The following is an 18,233-nucleotide window of genomic DNA, read 5'->3' as shown; positions in this document are numbered from 1 at the left end:
TCTGCAAGATCCGGGCGGTCGCAGAGGGTGGGCTTACTGGTAGTTGGGAGCTCCAACGTCAGGCGCGTAATGGGGCCCCTTAGAGAAATGGCAGCAAGAGAGGGGAAGAAAACCAATGTGCACTCCGTGTGCATACCGGGGGGAGTCATTCCAGATGTGGAAAGGGTCCTTCCGGATGCAATGAAGGGTACAGGGTGCACCCATCTGCAGGTGGTCGCTCATGTCGGCACCAATGATGTGTGTCGCTATGGATCGGAGGAAATCCTCTCTGGCTTCCGACGGCTATCTGATTTGGTGAAGACTGCCAGTCTCGCTAGCGGGATGAAAGCAGAGCTCACCATCTGCAGCATCGTCGACAGGACTGACTGCGGACCTTTGGTACAGAGCCGAGTGGAGGGTCTGAATCAGAGGCTGAGACGGTTCTGCGACCATGTGGGCTGCAGATTCCTCAACTTGCGCCATAGGGTGGTGGGGTTTCGGGTTCCGCTGGATAGGTCAGGAGTCCACTACACGCAGCAAGCGGCTACACGGGTAGCAGGGGTTGTGTGGTGTGGACTGGGCGGTTTTTTAGGTTAGATGGCCTTGGGCAAGTACAGAAATGGCAACAGCCTCAAAGGGTGCGGAGCAAAGTCAGGACATGCGGGGACCAAGCAGCAATCGGTATTGTAATTGTAAACTGTAGAAGCTGCGTTGGTAAAGTACCTGAACTTCAAGCGCTGATAGAAAGCACCGAAGCTGAAATCGTTATAGGGACAGAGAGCTGGCTGAAGCCAGAGATAAATTCTGCCGAAATTTTTACAGAGGTACAGACGGTGTTTAGGAAGGATAGATTGCATGCAACCGGTGGTGGAGTGTTTGTCGCTGTTAGTAGTAGTTTATCCTGTAGTGAAGTAGAAGTGGATAGTTCCTGTGAATTATTATGGGTGGAGGTTACACTCAACAACCGAGCTGGGTTAATAATTGGCTCCTTTTACTGACCTCCCGACTCAGCAGCGTTAGTGGCAGAACAACTGAGAGAAAATTTGGAATACATTTCGCATAAATTTCCTCAGCATGTTATAGTCTTAGGTGGAGATTTCAATTTACCAGATATAGACTGGGACACTCAGATGTTTAGGACAGGTGGTAGGGACAGAGCATCGAGTGACATTATACTGAGTGCACCATCCGAAAATTACCTCGAGCAATTAAACAGAGAACCGACTCGTGGAGATAACATCTTGGACCTACTGATAACAAACAGACCCGAACTTTTCGACTCTGTAAGTGCAGAACAGGGAATCAGTGATCATAAGGCCGTTGTAGCATCCCTGAATATGGAAGTTAATAGGAATATAAAAAAACGGAGGAAGGTTTATCTGTTTAGCAAGAGTAATAGAAGGCAGATTTCAGACCACCTAACAGATCAAAACGAAAATTTCTGTTCCGACACTGACAATGTTGAGTGTTTATGGAAAAAGTTCAAGGCAATCGTAAAATGCGTTTTAGACAGGTATGTGCCGAGTAAAACTGTGAGGGACGGGAAAAACCCACCGTGGTACAACAACAAAGTTAGGAAACTACTGCGAAAGCAAAGAGAGCTTCACTCCAAGTTTAAACGCAGCCAAAACCTCTCAGACAAACAGAAGCTAAGCGATGTCAAAGTTAGCGTAAGGAGGGCTATGCGAGAAGCGTTCAGTGAATTTGAAAGTAAAATTCTATGTACAGACTTGACAGAAAATCCTAGGAAGTTCTGGTCTTACGTTAAATCAGTAAGTGGCTCGAAACAGCATATCCAGACACTCCGGGATGATGATGGCATTGAAACAGAGGATGACACGCGTAAAGCTGAAATACTAAACACCTTTTTCCAAAGCTGTTTCACAGAGGAAGACCGCACTGCAGTTCCTTCTCTAAATCCTCGCACAAACGAAAAAATGGCTGACATCGAAATAAGTGTCCAAGGAATAGAAAAGCAACTGGAATCACTCAACAGAGGAAAGTCCACTGGACCTGACGGGATACCAATTCGATTCTACACAGAGTACGCGAAATAACTTGCCCCCCTTCTAACAGCCGTGTACCGCAAGTCTCTAGAGGAACGGAGGGTTCCAAATGATTGGAAAAGAGCACAGGTAGTCCCAGTCTTCAAGAAGGGTCGTCGAGCAGATGCGCGAAACTATAGACCTATATCTCTGACGTCGATCTGTTGTAGAATTTTAGAACATGTTTTTTGCTCGAGTATCATGTCGTTTTTGGAAACGCAGAATCTACTATGTAGGAATCAACATGGATTCCGGAAACAGCGATCGTGTGAGACCCAACTCGGGTTATTTGTTCATGAGACCCAGAATATATTAGATACAGGCTCCCAGGTAGATGCTATTTTTCTTGACTTCCGGAAGGCGTTCGATACAGTTCCGCACTGTCGCCTGATAAACAAAGTAAGAGCCTACGGAATATCAGACCAGCCGTGTGGCTGGATTGAAGATTTTTTAGCAAACAGAACACAGCATGTTGTTATCAATGGAGAGACGTCTACAGACGTTAAGGTAACCTCTGGCGTGCCACAGGGGAGTGTTATGGGACCATTGCTTTTCACAATATATATAAATGACCTAGTAGATAGTGTCGGAAGTTCCATGCGGCTTTTCGCGGATGATGCTGTAGTATACAGAGAAGTTGCAGCATTAGAAAATTGTAGCGAAATGCAGGAAGATCTGCAGCGGATAGGCACTTGGTGCAGGGAGTGGCAACTGTCCCTTAACATAGACAAATGTAATGTATTGCGAATACATAGAAAGAAGGATCCTTTATTGTATGATTATATGATAGTGGAACAAACACTGGTAGCAGTTACTTCTGTAAAATATCTGGGAGTATGCGTGCGGAACGATTTGAAGTGGAATGATCATATAAAATTAATTGTTGGTAAGGCGGGTACGAGATTGAGATTCATTGGGAGAGTGCTTAGAAAATGTAGTCCAGCAACAAAGGAGGTGGCTTACAAAACACTCGTTCGACCTATACTTGAGTATTGCTCATCAGTGTGGGATCCGTACCAGATCGGGTTGACGGAGGAGGTATAGAAGATCCAAAGAAGAGCGGCGCGTTTTGTCACAGGGTTATTTGGTAACCGTGATAGCGTTACGGAGATGTTTAATAAACTCAAGTGGCAGACTCTGCAAGAGAGGCGCTCTGCATCGCGGTGTAGCTTGCTCGCCAGGTTTCGAGAGGGTGCGTTTCTGGATGAGGTATCGAGTATATTGCTTCCCCCTACTTATACCTCCCGAGGAGATCACGAATGTAAAATTAGAGAGATTCGAGCGCGCACGGAGGCTTTCAGACAGTCGTTCTTCCCGCGAACCATACGCGACTATAACAGGAAAGGGAGGTAATGACAGTGGCACGTAAAGTGCCCTCCGCCACACACCGTTGGGTGGCTTGCGGAGTATGAATGTAGATGTAGATGTAGATATCTTCTCTAGGCCCTAACTCATTTTCCAATTGGTTTTGATCATCTGATGACCGGACAAGATGGTAAATTACAGGATCACCTGCAAACAATCTAAGAATGCTGCTCAGATTGTCTCCTGAATCGTTTACTTAAATTAGGAACAGCAGAGGACCTATAATATTTTCTTGGGGAATGCCATGTATCACTTCTGTTTTACTCAATGACTTTCCATCTGCTATGGCGGACTGTGACATTTCCGACAAGAAATCATGAACCCAGTTGCACAACTGAGGCAATACTCTATAGATACACAGTTTGATTAGAAGCCGCTTGTGAATGTCGTCAAAACCTTCCTGAAATCTAGAAATATGGAATCAGTTGAGAACCCCTGTCAGTAGCACGCTCATTACTTGGTGTGAATAAAAAGCCAGTTATGTTTCACAAGAATGATGTTTTTGAATTCATGTCGGCTATTTGTTAATAAATAGTTTTCTTCAAGGTAATTCATAGTGTTTGAACTCAATCGATCTGTATAATTTTCCAATCTTTAGGTAGGAATTTTTTGTCACATGATCAGTTGTATATGATTATCAAGTATGAATTCATTGTATCAGCGTACTCTGAAAGGAACCTAACTGGTATACAGTCTGGACTAAAGACCTTGCCTTTATTAAGTGTTTTAATGTGATAAATGAAAAGCACCAGTTTGCTTTTGCTCTACAATATTACTTTTATTGTTAACTGGTTTTCGGCTTACTAGGTCATCTTCAGACATTTATATGATTTAATGTGCTACGCTGCACCGAGGACCTGTACTTCCAAGTTATCTATGTTGGCAGCTGGTCTTGATTCAAATTCTGGAATATTAATTTTGTCATCTTTGCTGAATCTGTCAGAGGATGTGTTTCCTAATTTATTATGTTGCTGGCATTTATTGCACATATCATGTATCTAGCATTCTCTGATATATGCGGCACATCTGATGATTAAAAAATCAGTTATGACTCGCGCAGAAATTGATAGCTGATAACCAACAGTGTCTGTAGAGAGACAGGAAGTAGCGATCAAAGTGCAGTAGTCACTTTGGTTGCAATTAATAAATCCATCAAGATGACTAGGAGATATCTTATTCTGGGAAGAGCAGATAAGCTGCAGTTAGCATCATACTTAGACACTGAATGGACATCATTTAATTCCAATGTAACGGAGACAGAGGAACTATGGGCGAAGTTAAAATCAAATGTAAATCAAACTGTGAAGAAGTATGTGCCAAGTAAGTGGATTCAGTATGGAAAAAAAACCCTGATTTAATAACACAATTTTGAAAATGCTGAAATTTGTACTGGCAAGATGGCACTTCTCTGGTGCCCGTCCCACACCCATGATGTGACAGACCATATGTGTGGCATTAAGTGATGGAACAATAGCCTCCGAAACTAGCCTTGTTAATAAAAAAAATCACTTAGAATTGAAGCAGATTTCTCAATTTTATCAGTATGTCCCTCAATTTTGATAGTTACCATATCAGACATTATGGAAAACAACTAAGTTGCCAGGCCCAGGTGGATATCAAGTCGCTTTTGTACAGATTATTCTTCAGCATTGGCCCCGTATTTACCTTGCACTTATTGCAAATCTCTCGCCCAGTGGAAAGTCCCAAGTGACTGAAAAAAAATGGAGGTATATAAGAAGAGTAAATTAATGGACCTGCGAAATTGCTGTCTAATATCCTTAATGTCACTTTGCTGTAGAATTATTGAGCATATTCTAAGTTCAAGTGTAATAAATTTCCCTGAAACAGAATAGCTCCTATCCACAACATGTATAGTATAAAACATCACTAATTTGAAACTCATCTTGGCCTTTTCTTGCATGCTAATCCTACCAACTATGGATTAAGGGCAATAGGCAGATTCAGTATTCCTAGATCTTCAGAAAAAGTTTGATACAGTATCAGACTGTAAAATGTTTGACACAGTGCCACACTGTGGATTGTCAACAAAGTTCAGAGCTTACAGAATAGGTTGTCATACGTATGAGTGGTTCCAAACATTTTAAGTAATGGATCCCAGTGTGTCATCCTGGACTGTGAGTTTTTGTCAGAGACAGAGGTATCACCTGGAGTGCTCTAGGAAAGTGTGATACAACTTCTTTTGTTATCTTTGTACATAAATGTACTGGCAGATAGAGAGAGCAGCAAACTGCAACTATTTGTTGATTACACTGTAGTGTACAGGAGGGTGTTGTCATTGAATGACGTTGGAGAATACAGGATGACTTAGATATAAATCTTTCCAAATATAAGTTAATGCAGATGAGTAGGAAAAACAGTCATGTAATTATTGAATACTGTGTTAGTGGTGCACTGCTAGATAAAGTAATATCGATTAAATATCTAGGTGTAACATTGTAAAGCGACATGAAACATAACAAGAAATTAAGGTCACTTGTGTGGTCAACTTCAGTTTATAGAAATAATTGTAGGAAAGTGTAGATCACCTATAAATGGGGCTGTACACAGGACACATTTGTGACCCATTCTTGAGAACTGCTCTGATGTTTGTATCCTCATTAGGTCAGATTAAAGGAAGATGACAAAGCAATTTTAGAGATATGCTGCTAGATATGTTGCCGATAGGTTCAATCAGCATGTAAGTATTAGAAAAATGCTCTGTGAAAGCAAATTGGAATTGCTGGAGGGAAGAAGACATTCTTTCTGTGAAACACTATTTGAAAGTTTAGAGAATTGGCATTTGCGACTGACTGCAGAACAATCCTCCTGCCACCAACATACGTCTTGTGTAAGGACTGCAAAGACAAGCTAAAAGAAACCAGGGCTCATACACAAATGTAGACAATCATTTTTCCTTCACTCCATTTGCAAGTGGGACAGGAAAGGAAATGAGTTGCAGTGGTACTGGGTATCCTCTGTCATGCACCTTATGGTAGCTTGTGGAGCCTGCTTGTAGTTGCAGATGGAGGCAATAGATCATAACAACACATCATTGTAACTGGCAACAAGTACAAATCTTTCAGATTATTGAGGGGGAAAAATGTAAAAAATAATGCAAATGTATCGATTTGTCCTGAAGTGATATTGGCACTTTAATCTGCTATTCATATTGATTAAAATCAGCAGTTTTGGGTGTTTGCTTAGGGGACAGGAAGCAAGGCCTGTCACTGCTGATTAAGCTCCGAGGCACCTCCCAAAATGGACACGAATAGAAAAATCATTCTACTTCTGTCACTTATCATAAGTTACTAATTACTTCTACTAGGTTGCCTTTTTAATTTGTATGCAATTATTGTAGTTTTAATTTGAAAGTTGAATTGTATAATTCTTATGATTCATTTCTGTTGTCTATGTAAAACAGACTCAATACTGTATGTTAACAGATAGTGTGTTTGTATATTCAGTACAGAATCATACAACTGGAGCTCACACAGCTAGATTAAGCTTTCAGCAGTGATGAACCAACAAAATTGCACCCTTCTATTCTCAACCGTCTGTCACATTATTCTGATCCATGCATTTGTAGTAGTTTGCAGGTAAAATCCTGTCCGTCCCATGTCTGAATACTACTACTCTGTTTGGAATTCTTACTAAGCTATGTCAACAGTAAAGAGAATTAAAAAGTGACTGAGTGATTCTTTATCTCTTTCCTTCAGTAACACAGATATTTTCATTTATGACAAATGGAGAAAACTTAAACAGCCAGAATCAACAAGCATTGTGGAAAATGACTTGGATAATCTGAGCAGAGCATAGTGCTAAAGATTTGTCTTTCTGTATGTTATGAATCAGAAAATTGTCTCCGAGTGCCCAGTTACAAGGAAAGAAAGAAAGAAAAGAATAGTTTGTGTGAACAGTACAATGGTTGGAATTACAGTGAAAATTGAAACATTTTCTGGGAACAGCTACGAAAAATACCTGCTTTGTGCAGATTCCCCTACATTTTGTAAAAGTTTGTGTTGAATTAGTAAAAAGAACTAAACTTATATTATGTTGTTTGTCCCAGAGGTATTATTCTGGTAGAGGTTTATCACAAAATTTTTGTCAGTTTGAAAGATTCATTCTTGCACAATCCACCACTTCTACTTTAGAGTATACAGTGTTAAGGCTGAGTAATATGACAAAACAGTTGAGATACTGGGCTTGCATTTGGGACAAACCTGTTTGAAATCTCAGTCCAGTCATCCAGTTTTTTTAATGGTCCTAAATCACTTACAGCAAATTCGTGAACAGTTCCTGTGAAAAAGACGTGCCTACATTCCTGCCATGTCGTTGTCTAATTCAGTCTTGTGCTTCATTTCCAATAGCCTCATTTTTACAAGATGTTAAACTTTATAAAGTTAACAGCATTCTTGCAGTAGAACAACATACTCTGCATTGTGTTTTTTTTTTGTGCATCTTTTGAGATTGTTATTGTTTTTCATACTTTAATAAGAAGCACTCATTTTTACTATATAGCTGAGTAATAGAAAAGTAAATAATTTTAGTTGCTATCTTTTTGCTGAAAACAATTACTTATTTTTTTATTCAAGAAAAACGAATTAAATTTTCTCTTAACTAGCTATTAGCAACAGTGCAGAATAGTTATTTAGTCTCATTTTTCAGGGCTAAATATGCATTTTCTAACATAATGAGTGTGTATTACATTCTTTGCTTAACTGATAGATGTTTAGAAACATATTAATTTTTTGGATTGTGAAATATTTATTAAGCTTCAAAACTAACAAAAATTGAATAACACTGTGGAAGAAAGTTTTACAGAGAAAGTATGACGTTGCAGATAATGCATGTTGTGCTTATGTGGGTGTGCATATTTAACAGTAGTTTTGAGTTTTGTTTATAAAGTCATTGATATATGCAGAAATCTAGCAGAACCACATTAACAATTATCACTAGCATAAAACTGCAAAGGAGATTGACATGAGATCGTGTTCAGATCATCCATTTTGTTTTCATGGTGGTGCAGGATCTTTTTGTTTTCTGTTAGCCAAAACTTGTTTCATCTGATCAGCTGGAGCTCAGTTACACTGTCTGAAACCAAGAAAATGTCTTTGCTGCAGTAAGAGAGAGAGAGAGCGCGCCTCACAGTGCTGGCAAAGCACATTTCTTTTACTTGATCCAGGAATTCTTTCACAGTAGAGGTAGGCAACCACCATATTTCATTACTTACACATACATCTAGTTTAAGGCTCAACAAACCGAGTACATGGACTATATATAGAAATACAGTTGTCATTTCATAAGACTGCCTATGGTAGTATAGTTGTCAGTTCAGTGAATACAAGTGTCAAACTGGTTATAGTGCATTGTACTGTCAAAGAAGTAAATGACACAGACAGATGGCGTTAACATTAATCAAAGATAATTCACATCAATAAGTAAATATACTAAGATGCTGTCTCTGGCAAATGATGTAAGGACTTCCAAGAAATAAATTTAGATTGTTAGATAAAAGTTAAATGACAATAAAATGTACACTGAGGTATAATGATGACACGGATAAAAAGTTGAAAGACAATAAAATGTACATCAAAATGTGACAGTAAAACAGTTGATAAAAGCTATTTAACTGCATGAGATTAGATTAGACTTACTTTCATTCCAATTGATCCATAGTGAGAAGGTCTTCCAGGTTGTAGAACATGTCAGAAATGCAATAATACATGACAAATATTTACAACTAAAACAAATAAGCTAATGTACCTTCCACAGGTCCCAACTTTAATGATCGTCATTTCACATATAAATGAACACTTTATGAAAGGATCATTTTACAACACTCATTTACTAAAATCGCATTAATGCACTGAATTTAAAATTAAAAAAAAATGGTTTTTAATTTATAAGACCGTAAACATATAATAGAACTGCTACAGTACTTATTTATAATGAACACATTACTTGCACTGAAATGGTGCAGAAGTTAGAATGTACTGTACACACACACACACACACACACACACACACACACACACACACACACACACACAAAAAAAATCAGTTGCTTCTACTGAAAAATTGGTCAATCGAGTTGGAGTTGGCCACCAGTCAATCCTTTAGGCTTCTCTTAAACTGAATTTCATTGGTTGTTAAGCTTTTTATGGCTGCCGGCAAGTTATTGAAAGCATGTGTTCCTGAATAATGCAAATCTTTTTGTACAAGAGTAAGTGACTTTAAATCTTTGTGAAGATTATTCTTATTTCTAGTATTGATTCCGTGAACTGAGCTGTTGGTTTGAAAAAGTGATATCTTTTTAAAGACAAATTTCATTAAGGAATAAATATATTGAGAAGCAGTAGTTAGTATCCCTAGTTCCCTAAACAGGCCTCTGCCGGATGTTCTTTAGTTCACACCCCATATAACTCTTTCTTGCACATTTTTGTGCCCAGAAAACTTTAGCTTCGCTTGCTGAATTACCCAAAAAAAAAAAATAATAATAATAATAATCCCATATGACATTATGGAGTGAAAGTAAGCATAGAATGCCAGCTTTTTCATTTATATATCCCCTATGTCTGACAGAATTCGCATTTCAAATAGAAATTTGTTCAGACACTTCAGCAGTTCTGTGGTGTGCTCCTCCCAGTTGAATTTATAATCGAGCTGTAAGCCCAAGAATTTAACACTGTCCACTTCTTGTATCTGCTTGTCATTGTATGTTAGGCATATACTCGTGGGACACCCCTTACAAGTTCTGAACTACATGTAGTGTGTTTTTTCAAAGTTTAGTGACAAAGAATGAGCTAAAACCCGTGATTAATGTCCACAAATACTTTATTAGCCAATCTCTCTAAGACTACAGTTGATTTGCTATTTATTGCAATGTTTGTATCATTGGCAAACAAAACAAACTTGGCATATGGTAATGTTACTCATGAAAAGTCATTGATATACACGAGAAAAAGTAAGGGACCTAAGGTGGAACCTTGTGGGACCCCATATGTAATTGGTTCCCAGTTGGATGATGCCTGATAGTGTAATACATGTCTCTTTCCTAATAGCACCCTTTGTTTCCTGTCGGAGATATAAGATTTGAACCATTTTGCAGCATTTCCTGGTTACCTGCAATTTTTTGTTTAATAAATTAAGTACATTTTCACTGTAACTGTAGATAGCCTTCTCAATATCAGAACCCTTTAGAAATCCGAACTGCGACTTTGACAGTATGTTATTTGTGATAAGATGGTTATAAAGCCGATTGTACATTACCTTTTCTAAAAATTTTGAGAATGTTGGCAAAAGTGAAATTGGACAGAATTTTGATGCTATTTCTTAATCTCCCTTCTTAAACAGCATATTTCAACCATTCAGGAAATATTCCACTGATAGGAAATACAGAAGCGTCCGATCCCACCCGTCTGCTTTGACCCATGACGTCTCCAAATATGGCGGAAACGACCATAAACCATGATTCCAATATGGCGCATATAAAGTCGTTATGTCCACATTATGACGACAAAAATACATCGAAAAACAAATGCACACACATTCCACCAAAAGCCTAATGACACTAAAGGGACAAGCGCGGGTAATAGGGGGTTTTTGGGTGGGGACAAACTAAATATAAACAAATTTAGACACCCACCCCCATACAAAACCACGCAAAATGACGAAAAAAACATACATCACAAAACTCCGCAAATACCAGTAAACACAAAATCATCTGGAATCGGACACTTCCCTTGACCTATATAGCTCAACAGCAGCTCCTGATCTCATAAATTGGGATCGAACACTTCCCTTGACGTATATAGCTCAACACAGCTCCCGATCCCATAAATTAGGACCTAACACTTCCCTTGACGTATATAGCTCAAAAACATCTCCCGATACCAATACCAACATTCACAGCCACACATTGGGATCAAACACTTCCCTTGACCTGTTATCCTTACGACATCTCCACATACAGCCGTCCCTGGTCCGAGACACCGGAACTTTAAGTAAGCCTCATTTCTTCACGACATACTGAACACTTCACGACTTCTTCCAAAAATCCGAATATTTGAAGAAATTTTATAAGAGACCACACACTGTCCCCCATCATAGCTGACAACCGAAAACTGTTGACCCTGTCAGTCATATCCATACCTACCAAAGACATAAAAAAAAGCAATTTACCAAAATTCACACACGACGCCACACTCGCAAACTAAACCAAAAACATCACCTAACACACCACCAGAGAGCACCACCGATCGCATCAAAACGACACCTACAAACATGCCACTCTCACAAACTAAATTCCGTGCCGTCGTGACCTCACACACCACAACAGCCTTATGTCACGGGTCAAAGCCGACAGGTGGGATCGGATGCTTCGGTCGACCCCACTGATACACAACTGGTTACACAGATAGCTTTATATAGTACTTAACTCAGAATCATGTTCTTTAACTTTGTTGATATTTCATAATACACACTAGATGTTTTTGATTTTAAAGATTTTATCATGGACTTTACTTCTGCTGGAGTAGTGAGGATCAAATTCATATTATGGAAGTTACTTGAAACTGGTCTGACTGATGTAAGGGCAGCATCTACAGAACCTGACAACCTCATCATTTCAGTAACAATTAGAAAATGTTTATTAAAAAATTCTGCAACACCATACACATCTGTCACCAATGTATCATTTACTCTTAATGCTATTCGCCCCTCTTCATGTCTGGTTCTACCGATCTCCTCCTTCACTATATCCCATATTGTCTTTATTTTGTTATCTGATTTGACTATCTTTTCCTTGTAATATATTTGCTTTATGTCTGTATTACAGTCTTTAATATTTTGCAGTATTTCTTGTAATGTGCTGTAGCATCAACATCAGATCTGTTTCGGATTGACAGAGACAGATTTCTTTTTGTTTTACAAGATACCTCTATTCCTTAAGTAATCCAAGGCTTCTTTGTGCACTTTGCTCTAACCTTGGTTAGTTTTGGGGGCAAACAGTATTCAAATAAGGTAAGCACTTTATTAGCAAAAGTGTTATATATTTTTCATTCATGTCATGAGCACTGTAAACATCTCTTCAGTGAATGTCTCTGAGGAGTTCCTAAAATAATCAATTTTCAATTTACATAAGATGTCATAACATGTTGCTGCACCAATCAGTAAAATAATATGTGGAATAAAGTAACATAGTAGTACTAAAATAACGCGTGAAGTTGCTGCACCAATAAGTAGAATAATACATGGCGTTACAAAACATGTGCGATAAAATGTATTAGCGAGAAAACACACATTAGTCTAAATTTGTCAACAATAGAAGGGGCATAGAAAAGGTTATGAATGTGCAATTGATTCTATGTATGCCTGAACAATTGAAAATAATGTAAAACTTTGAACAGTGTGAATAGGTTAGTATAGGGAGAGGTGGAAATCTATTTTGTAAAATTAATGGCTCAAAGACTGGTATAGTCAATAGAAACAACCAAGAAAGATCAAATTAGTACAAACTGTTTGTGTAGTGTAGTAAATTGGTTAAAATGTGAATAGCACAATCAATCTGTATAATTTTGATCCCCGTGTGTGTGTGTGTGGGGGGGGGGGGGGGGGGGGGGAGACACCAGAATGGTTGTTACTACGATTTATACTAACCATCAGGTTATAAATCATTGCAAAATAGGTTGCTACCACTGCCCATACTAACCTGTTCACGTTTACAAAAAAAATTGTAACATTTTACATTTACTTACCATTGCCCAGGCATACATATAATCAAGTCTCCATATCATTCATGGCCTTTTGTATTTGTATTTTACATTTCTTTCCATTGTTGATGCATTATATCACATCACATTTTATCTGATTCATTTTGTAACTTCAAGTATTATTTAACTAATTGGTGCAGTTACTTCATGTGTTAGTTTACTTCTGTTTTAATACTGCTGTATTACTTTATTTCATGTATTATTTTATTTATTGGTGCAGCAGCACATTATAACGTCCTATGTGTATTAATCTCATACACTGAAATAGTTTTTTCCACTGTGTTACTGTCATATTTTGACATACAGTTCGTCTTTTAACCTTTTATATACATCATCATTATATCTTGGTGCATGTTTTATTGTCATTAAACTTTTACCTAACAATAGCATAAGTTTCTTGTTTCTTAAAAGTCCTAATGTCGTTTTCCGGTGAAAGCATCTTAGTATATTTACTCTATGATGTGAATTGTCTTTAGTTAATGTTTACTCCACCTGGCTGTGTAATTTACTTCTTTGGCATTTTAATACACTACATCCAGTTTGACATTTGTATTCATTGAACCAACAACTGCACTACCATTAGCAGTCTTTATAAAATGACAGCTGTATTTCTATATACAGTCCATGTGCTCAGTTTGTTGAGCTTAACACTAGATGTACATGTAAGTAATGAAGTAATTGTGCATACAGAGTTTCTCATGATCATGAACTATACTGGTATGTGTTACTTACTTTTAATAATATCCGTACACTGTCCCATAGCTTATGTCTGACTACTATCTTTTGAAACTTGTAACTTTAAATAAAGAATTGTGCAATCAAGACTTTTCTATAATTGCAGTTTTTGTCAAAACGCAACTTGTTTTGGTGCAACACCAAGGAATGTAGTGCAGCGGTGTAAAAGCTGAACTTATATTATGAAAGAAGGGGTTCAAATCACCATATGGCCATCTTGATTAGCATTTTGTGGTTGCCCTAATCAACTTCTACAGAGTGCTTGGATATTTCTTTAAACAGAGCCAAGGCCGATTTCTTTCCCCACTTATGCCTAATCAAATCTCTCTGATCAGAACTGACATCAGAGAGACATTCAGTTGTGAACTTCCTTCTGTCCATCCGTCCTTCCTTCCTTTCTTTCCTTCGTTATGTGGAAAAACAATCAAACACTAACAACCTGAAAAAGTACTGTAGATACTTTGCTCAATCACATATTTGATCGAACAGTGGAAAGTCACGGTTGAAATATTAACAATATCTTGAAAAGGATAGATTGCTACTCTCCATAGAGACACATTGAATTGCATACAAGTGCAAAAAAGAGAGTGTTGCACATTGAGCTTTCATCCAAGGCCTTGTTTAGTAGACAAACATTCACATGAGCAAGTACATTTGATGCACATGCAACCCCTATCTCTGGCCACTAAGGCGAGAATACAACTGTTGTTTTGAACGAAAGCACCAGTCCAGAGTGGGCCAGGGAAGGGGAATGAATAGTGGGGTATGGGTGGGGGGAGAGAAGAGTGCCATCTAACAGAGTGTGCAAGGACTAGATGCTGCAGGACAAGGCTGCCAGGTGCAGCATCAATACCTGAACCATGTCCTTCTTAGGATGAAGGTAGAGGAAAGAAAATTTCACATTTATAATCTTTATCAGAAAATTAATGTTGTTATCTTCACTTTTTTTTTTTTTTCAAATGTGTTACCAACTACTGTTCAAGAGTCTCAGAATCCTAGCTCTTCTCCTTGCATTATGCCTGAGTTCCATCAAGAGATTTTTGCTGTTTAGTAATAATCAGTTCAGGGAGCAGCAACCGTCTCTCGGTGAACACTGGATGGCACAGCAATTTATATTTAGATAGTCCTGAACCATTGTACAAAAGGTGCACTTTTAGTAAGCTTCCATCAGAACTGAAAAGTGTGTGATAAATTCCAAATTTTTGAATCTAAATTAAAAGGCTTTTGTGATAAGTGCAAGCTTTATATGCTGTACACGTGTTCCTCACAGTAGTTTGCAACCTTTTATTGTACTGTGTTACTTATTTACATACACTACAGCTCTCTCATTTTTGTGGCTGTTGCTGTTTTGGCGCTCTATGAATTTTGTTTGTAGAGGATTGTTTCGTGTCTAAGTGCCTTAGGCTCAGATGGACAATGGAACCTGAGAGAAAAAGTTGACCAAAAGTGAAACCATGGAGATATTTCAGAGCAGTGTTCAAACATATCAAAGTATGTTCTAAGGGATTCTTTAGATGCTACATCACATCAAAGAACTGTAGTCTCATTATTCCTTTGAGAGACCAAGGAACAATAAAAAAAATAGTGGGATGCCCCTGTAAATATGCTCTAAAACAGGAGGTAAGTATAGTGCCATCATTTGGAAAAGTTGTGGCAACACTTCATAGAATAATATCACCTATCTGATAAAGGATTAAGGGATATTTAAACATTGTCCATATAATGCTTCTTTATGCCATCGTACAGCTGTCTATAAGAGGCTTGTCTATTTTTGTAGAACATACTAAGACTTTAATGTCAAGGTAGATTGAAGAGTAGAGATTAAAGAGTGCATATTTCATGTTTTTATTATAATATTTTGTTGAAGGTGATGGTGTCAGTACTATGACAAGTGGTACCAGTTCCGGAATGACAGACACTGATACTGAAGGAGTAATGATGACACTTCCTTCTAACAGTCCTCTCTCACAATCGCAGTTAGAACTGTTGAAAGCCACCACACCAGCACCACACTCTCCTGACAAGCAGTCAAATTATGTGAACATTGACTATTTTATAAAGTAAGTTCTTAATCTCTACTGATTTATTAACTAATGCTTTAACATGTAATTGTGTTTTTGTAATTATTAATCTCTTTTACATATCCTACAAAACGTGCCCACTTTGTTGGAGAAAAACTGTCCTTATCATTATTCTGTCAAGACTTTCAGGTTTACTATTTGTTAGTGATAGGTTTATAGTGTTATAAGCTAAATATATAGTTACTATTATCTGCCACTATTTTCTGTGTATCATGGCTGTTGAGGCAAATTTATTTTAAATGTTTGCTTCCAAGGATGCATAGTGATTTACACTGAAGGCAGTGTACACTGTTAATTTTATCATTTGCCTTTCTTTGGTAAATCACTTAATTTGATCAGTAAAATTCTCTGTTTTAATCTTACTTTCAAATTCTGAATTAAACTTAATAACCTATCCTCATTACTATGGCTCCAGCTGCTCTGAGGTTATCACTCCTTCCATTTGTTGGATGTATGTCAATCCTTGTCGTCCCATACAGTTTGTGCCCTAGGGTAACATGGAAGTTATTCCATGTCTTCACACACATCCTGTCATACCATTCTTTCTCAGTATTTTCTACAACTTCTTCCCTTGCCGTTTCTGCAGAGGATCTTCCCATTTGTTATCTTACTCAATGTTCAGCATCCATCTGTTACACATCTTACCTGCTTTGAATCTTGTCTTTTCTCGTTTTCCTGTAGTCCATAATCCACTACCATACAATGCTGTGCTCCAGATGTACATTCTTAGAAATTTCTTCCTCAGATTAAGGTCTGTGGTTGTGTTCTAGTTGTAACAATACAGTACTTCCACATTGGCACACTGCACTTTTGTGTTTTTTATGCTTTATTTGCCCATCTGCCAGGTCTCAGAGTTGCTCCAGGCTCTTTCCTCATTTCATTGTGATTGTTTCCCCCTCTCAATAGTGACTTTTTCTGGTTGCTAAACATATAGCAGTTTATCTTTTCTTTTTCCTCCCATTTCATGAGCGTATGAACACATCTCCCCTTCCAGCAGTAGATGATAGTGTCTTGCTGTTTACTATGCGGATACATGCTTCTGCGAATGACTATTAGCTCTTGTCACAGGGATATATTTTGCTGCAGGATATAGCTGTTGTTTCGTTTCAGTGCTACAAGCATTGCCAAAAACCTGCGTTAAAAAAGGTTAGTAACAACAAAAAGACAATAATAAATGTGTAGAGGAGAAGGTCTCGTCTTCACAGCATGTCAGTCATATTGCTCAGTAAATTGGTAACATTTTTAGACCGAAGGCTGATAGTGTGTATTAAATATTGTTCATTGTTTTGTGTGTGCAAGGCTCATGTGAAGTAATAACTCAAGTCTCTTCAGAAAACATTAGGTAGCTTCTGTTTTCCAAGTCTTCAGTAACCCAAAAAACAACTCTTAAAAAATTAGAATTCTAAGTTGTGTGAGAATTTTTTTCTAATGAAGTTGCTTAATGGTTCTTATGTACTATAACAGTATTTTCACTCAAAAATATGTCTTCCAAATCTTGTACCACACATCTTATTGTGGAACCTACCTGTTTCTTGCTGCAAAACAAATGTGCTGTTTACTTTTAAGAAATAAATTTCACAAAAAATCACGGGTTGATAATCATAATATTGTATATAACAAAAATTTCAAGTGAAATACTGCATTTATTTTGACTGTATAAACAAAATTAGCTTTCAATCATTTCCAAGTATCTCTTATAATTACTATTTATCATTTTGAGTGACATATTTGTTGACTAATTACATTATATGATTCTTCGTATTCTCCCAATGTATTGGTTGATTCAACAGCCCACATGTGTACTGCTGGTTCACAGTATTGAACAGACCTACATCACCATAGACACCACATTTCAGTGATCAGCCATGTGACCATTGTCAGGTGCCCTTGCAAATTGACCTCATTGTCAGGTGCCCTTGCAAATTGACCTCTTGGGGATGCACAGCCAATGTATAGCCCTTCCCCATGTGGACCACTCCATACTCGGTCCTCAACTTAGGGTCGTATTGGTGGCCGAAGAGGCAGTTATCTCACTGTCTGTGGCAATGACACTGGCGGAGTGCAGTGGCCGCAGTAGTGTGGTTGCCATGATCACCAACTTGTTTGCCAAGTGTTTTCTTAATTAGACCCACTGACGGTTTCCAACCCTTGCTGAGGCTATGCTATAGTCCCAGTCGATGAGATTGTTCTGGGCACATAGTTTGGTGGCTCCTCTAAAGAGTAATGACACTATCCCAGACATTGAAATGCTGGGACCA

General features: G+C 38.1%; 1 protein-coding gene across 1 annotated transcript in view; it reads left to right on the top strand.

Annotated features, from left to right (window-relative positions):
• Positions 1 to 18,233, top strand: part of LOC126199105 (active breakpoint cluster region-related protein) — a 122,080-nt gene that overhangs the window by 14,914 nt on the left and 88,933 nt on the right. The window contains exon 2 of the mRNA XM_049935862.1: positions 15,762 to 15,954. Within this exon, the coding sequence (XP_049791819.1) occupies positions 15,762 to 15,954 (193 nt within the window). The remainder of the gene's footprint in view (positions 1 to 15,761; positions 15,955 to 18,233) is intronic.

This window comes from Schistocerca nitens, chromosome 1, assembly GCF_023898315.1.
Source record: "Schistocerca nitens isolate TAMUIC-IGC-003100 chromosome 1, iqSchNite1.1, whole genome shotgun sequence".
Classification (NCBI taxonomy): domain Eukaryota; kingdom Metazoa; phylum Arthropoda; class Insecta; order Orthoptera; family Acrididae; genus Schistocerca; species Schistocerca nitens.
The sequence above is the reverse complement of the archived record's forward strand: the minus strand, read 5'-3'. Positions and strand labels throughout refer to the sequence as shown.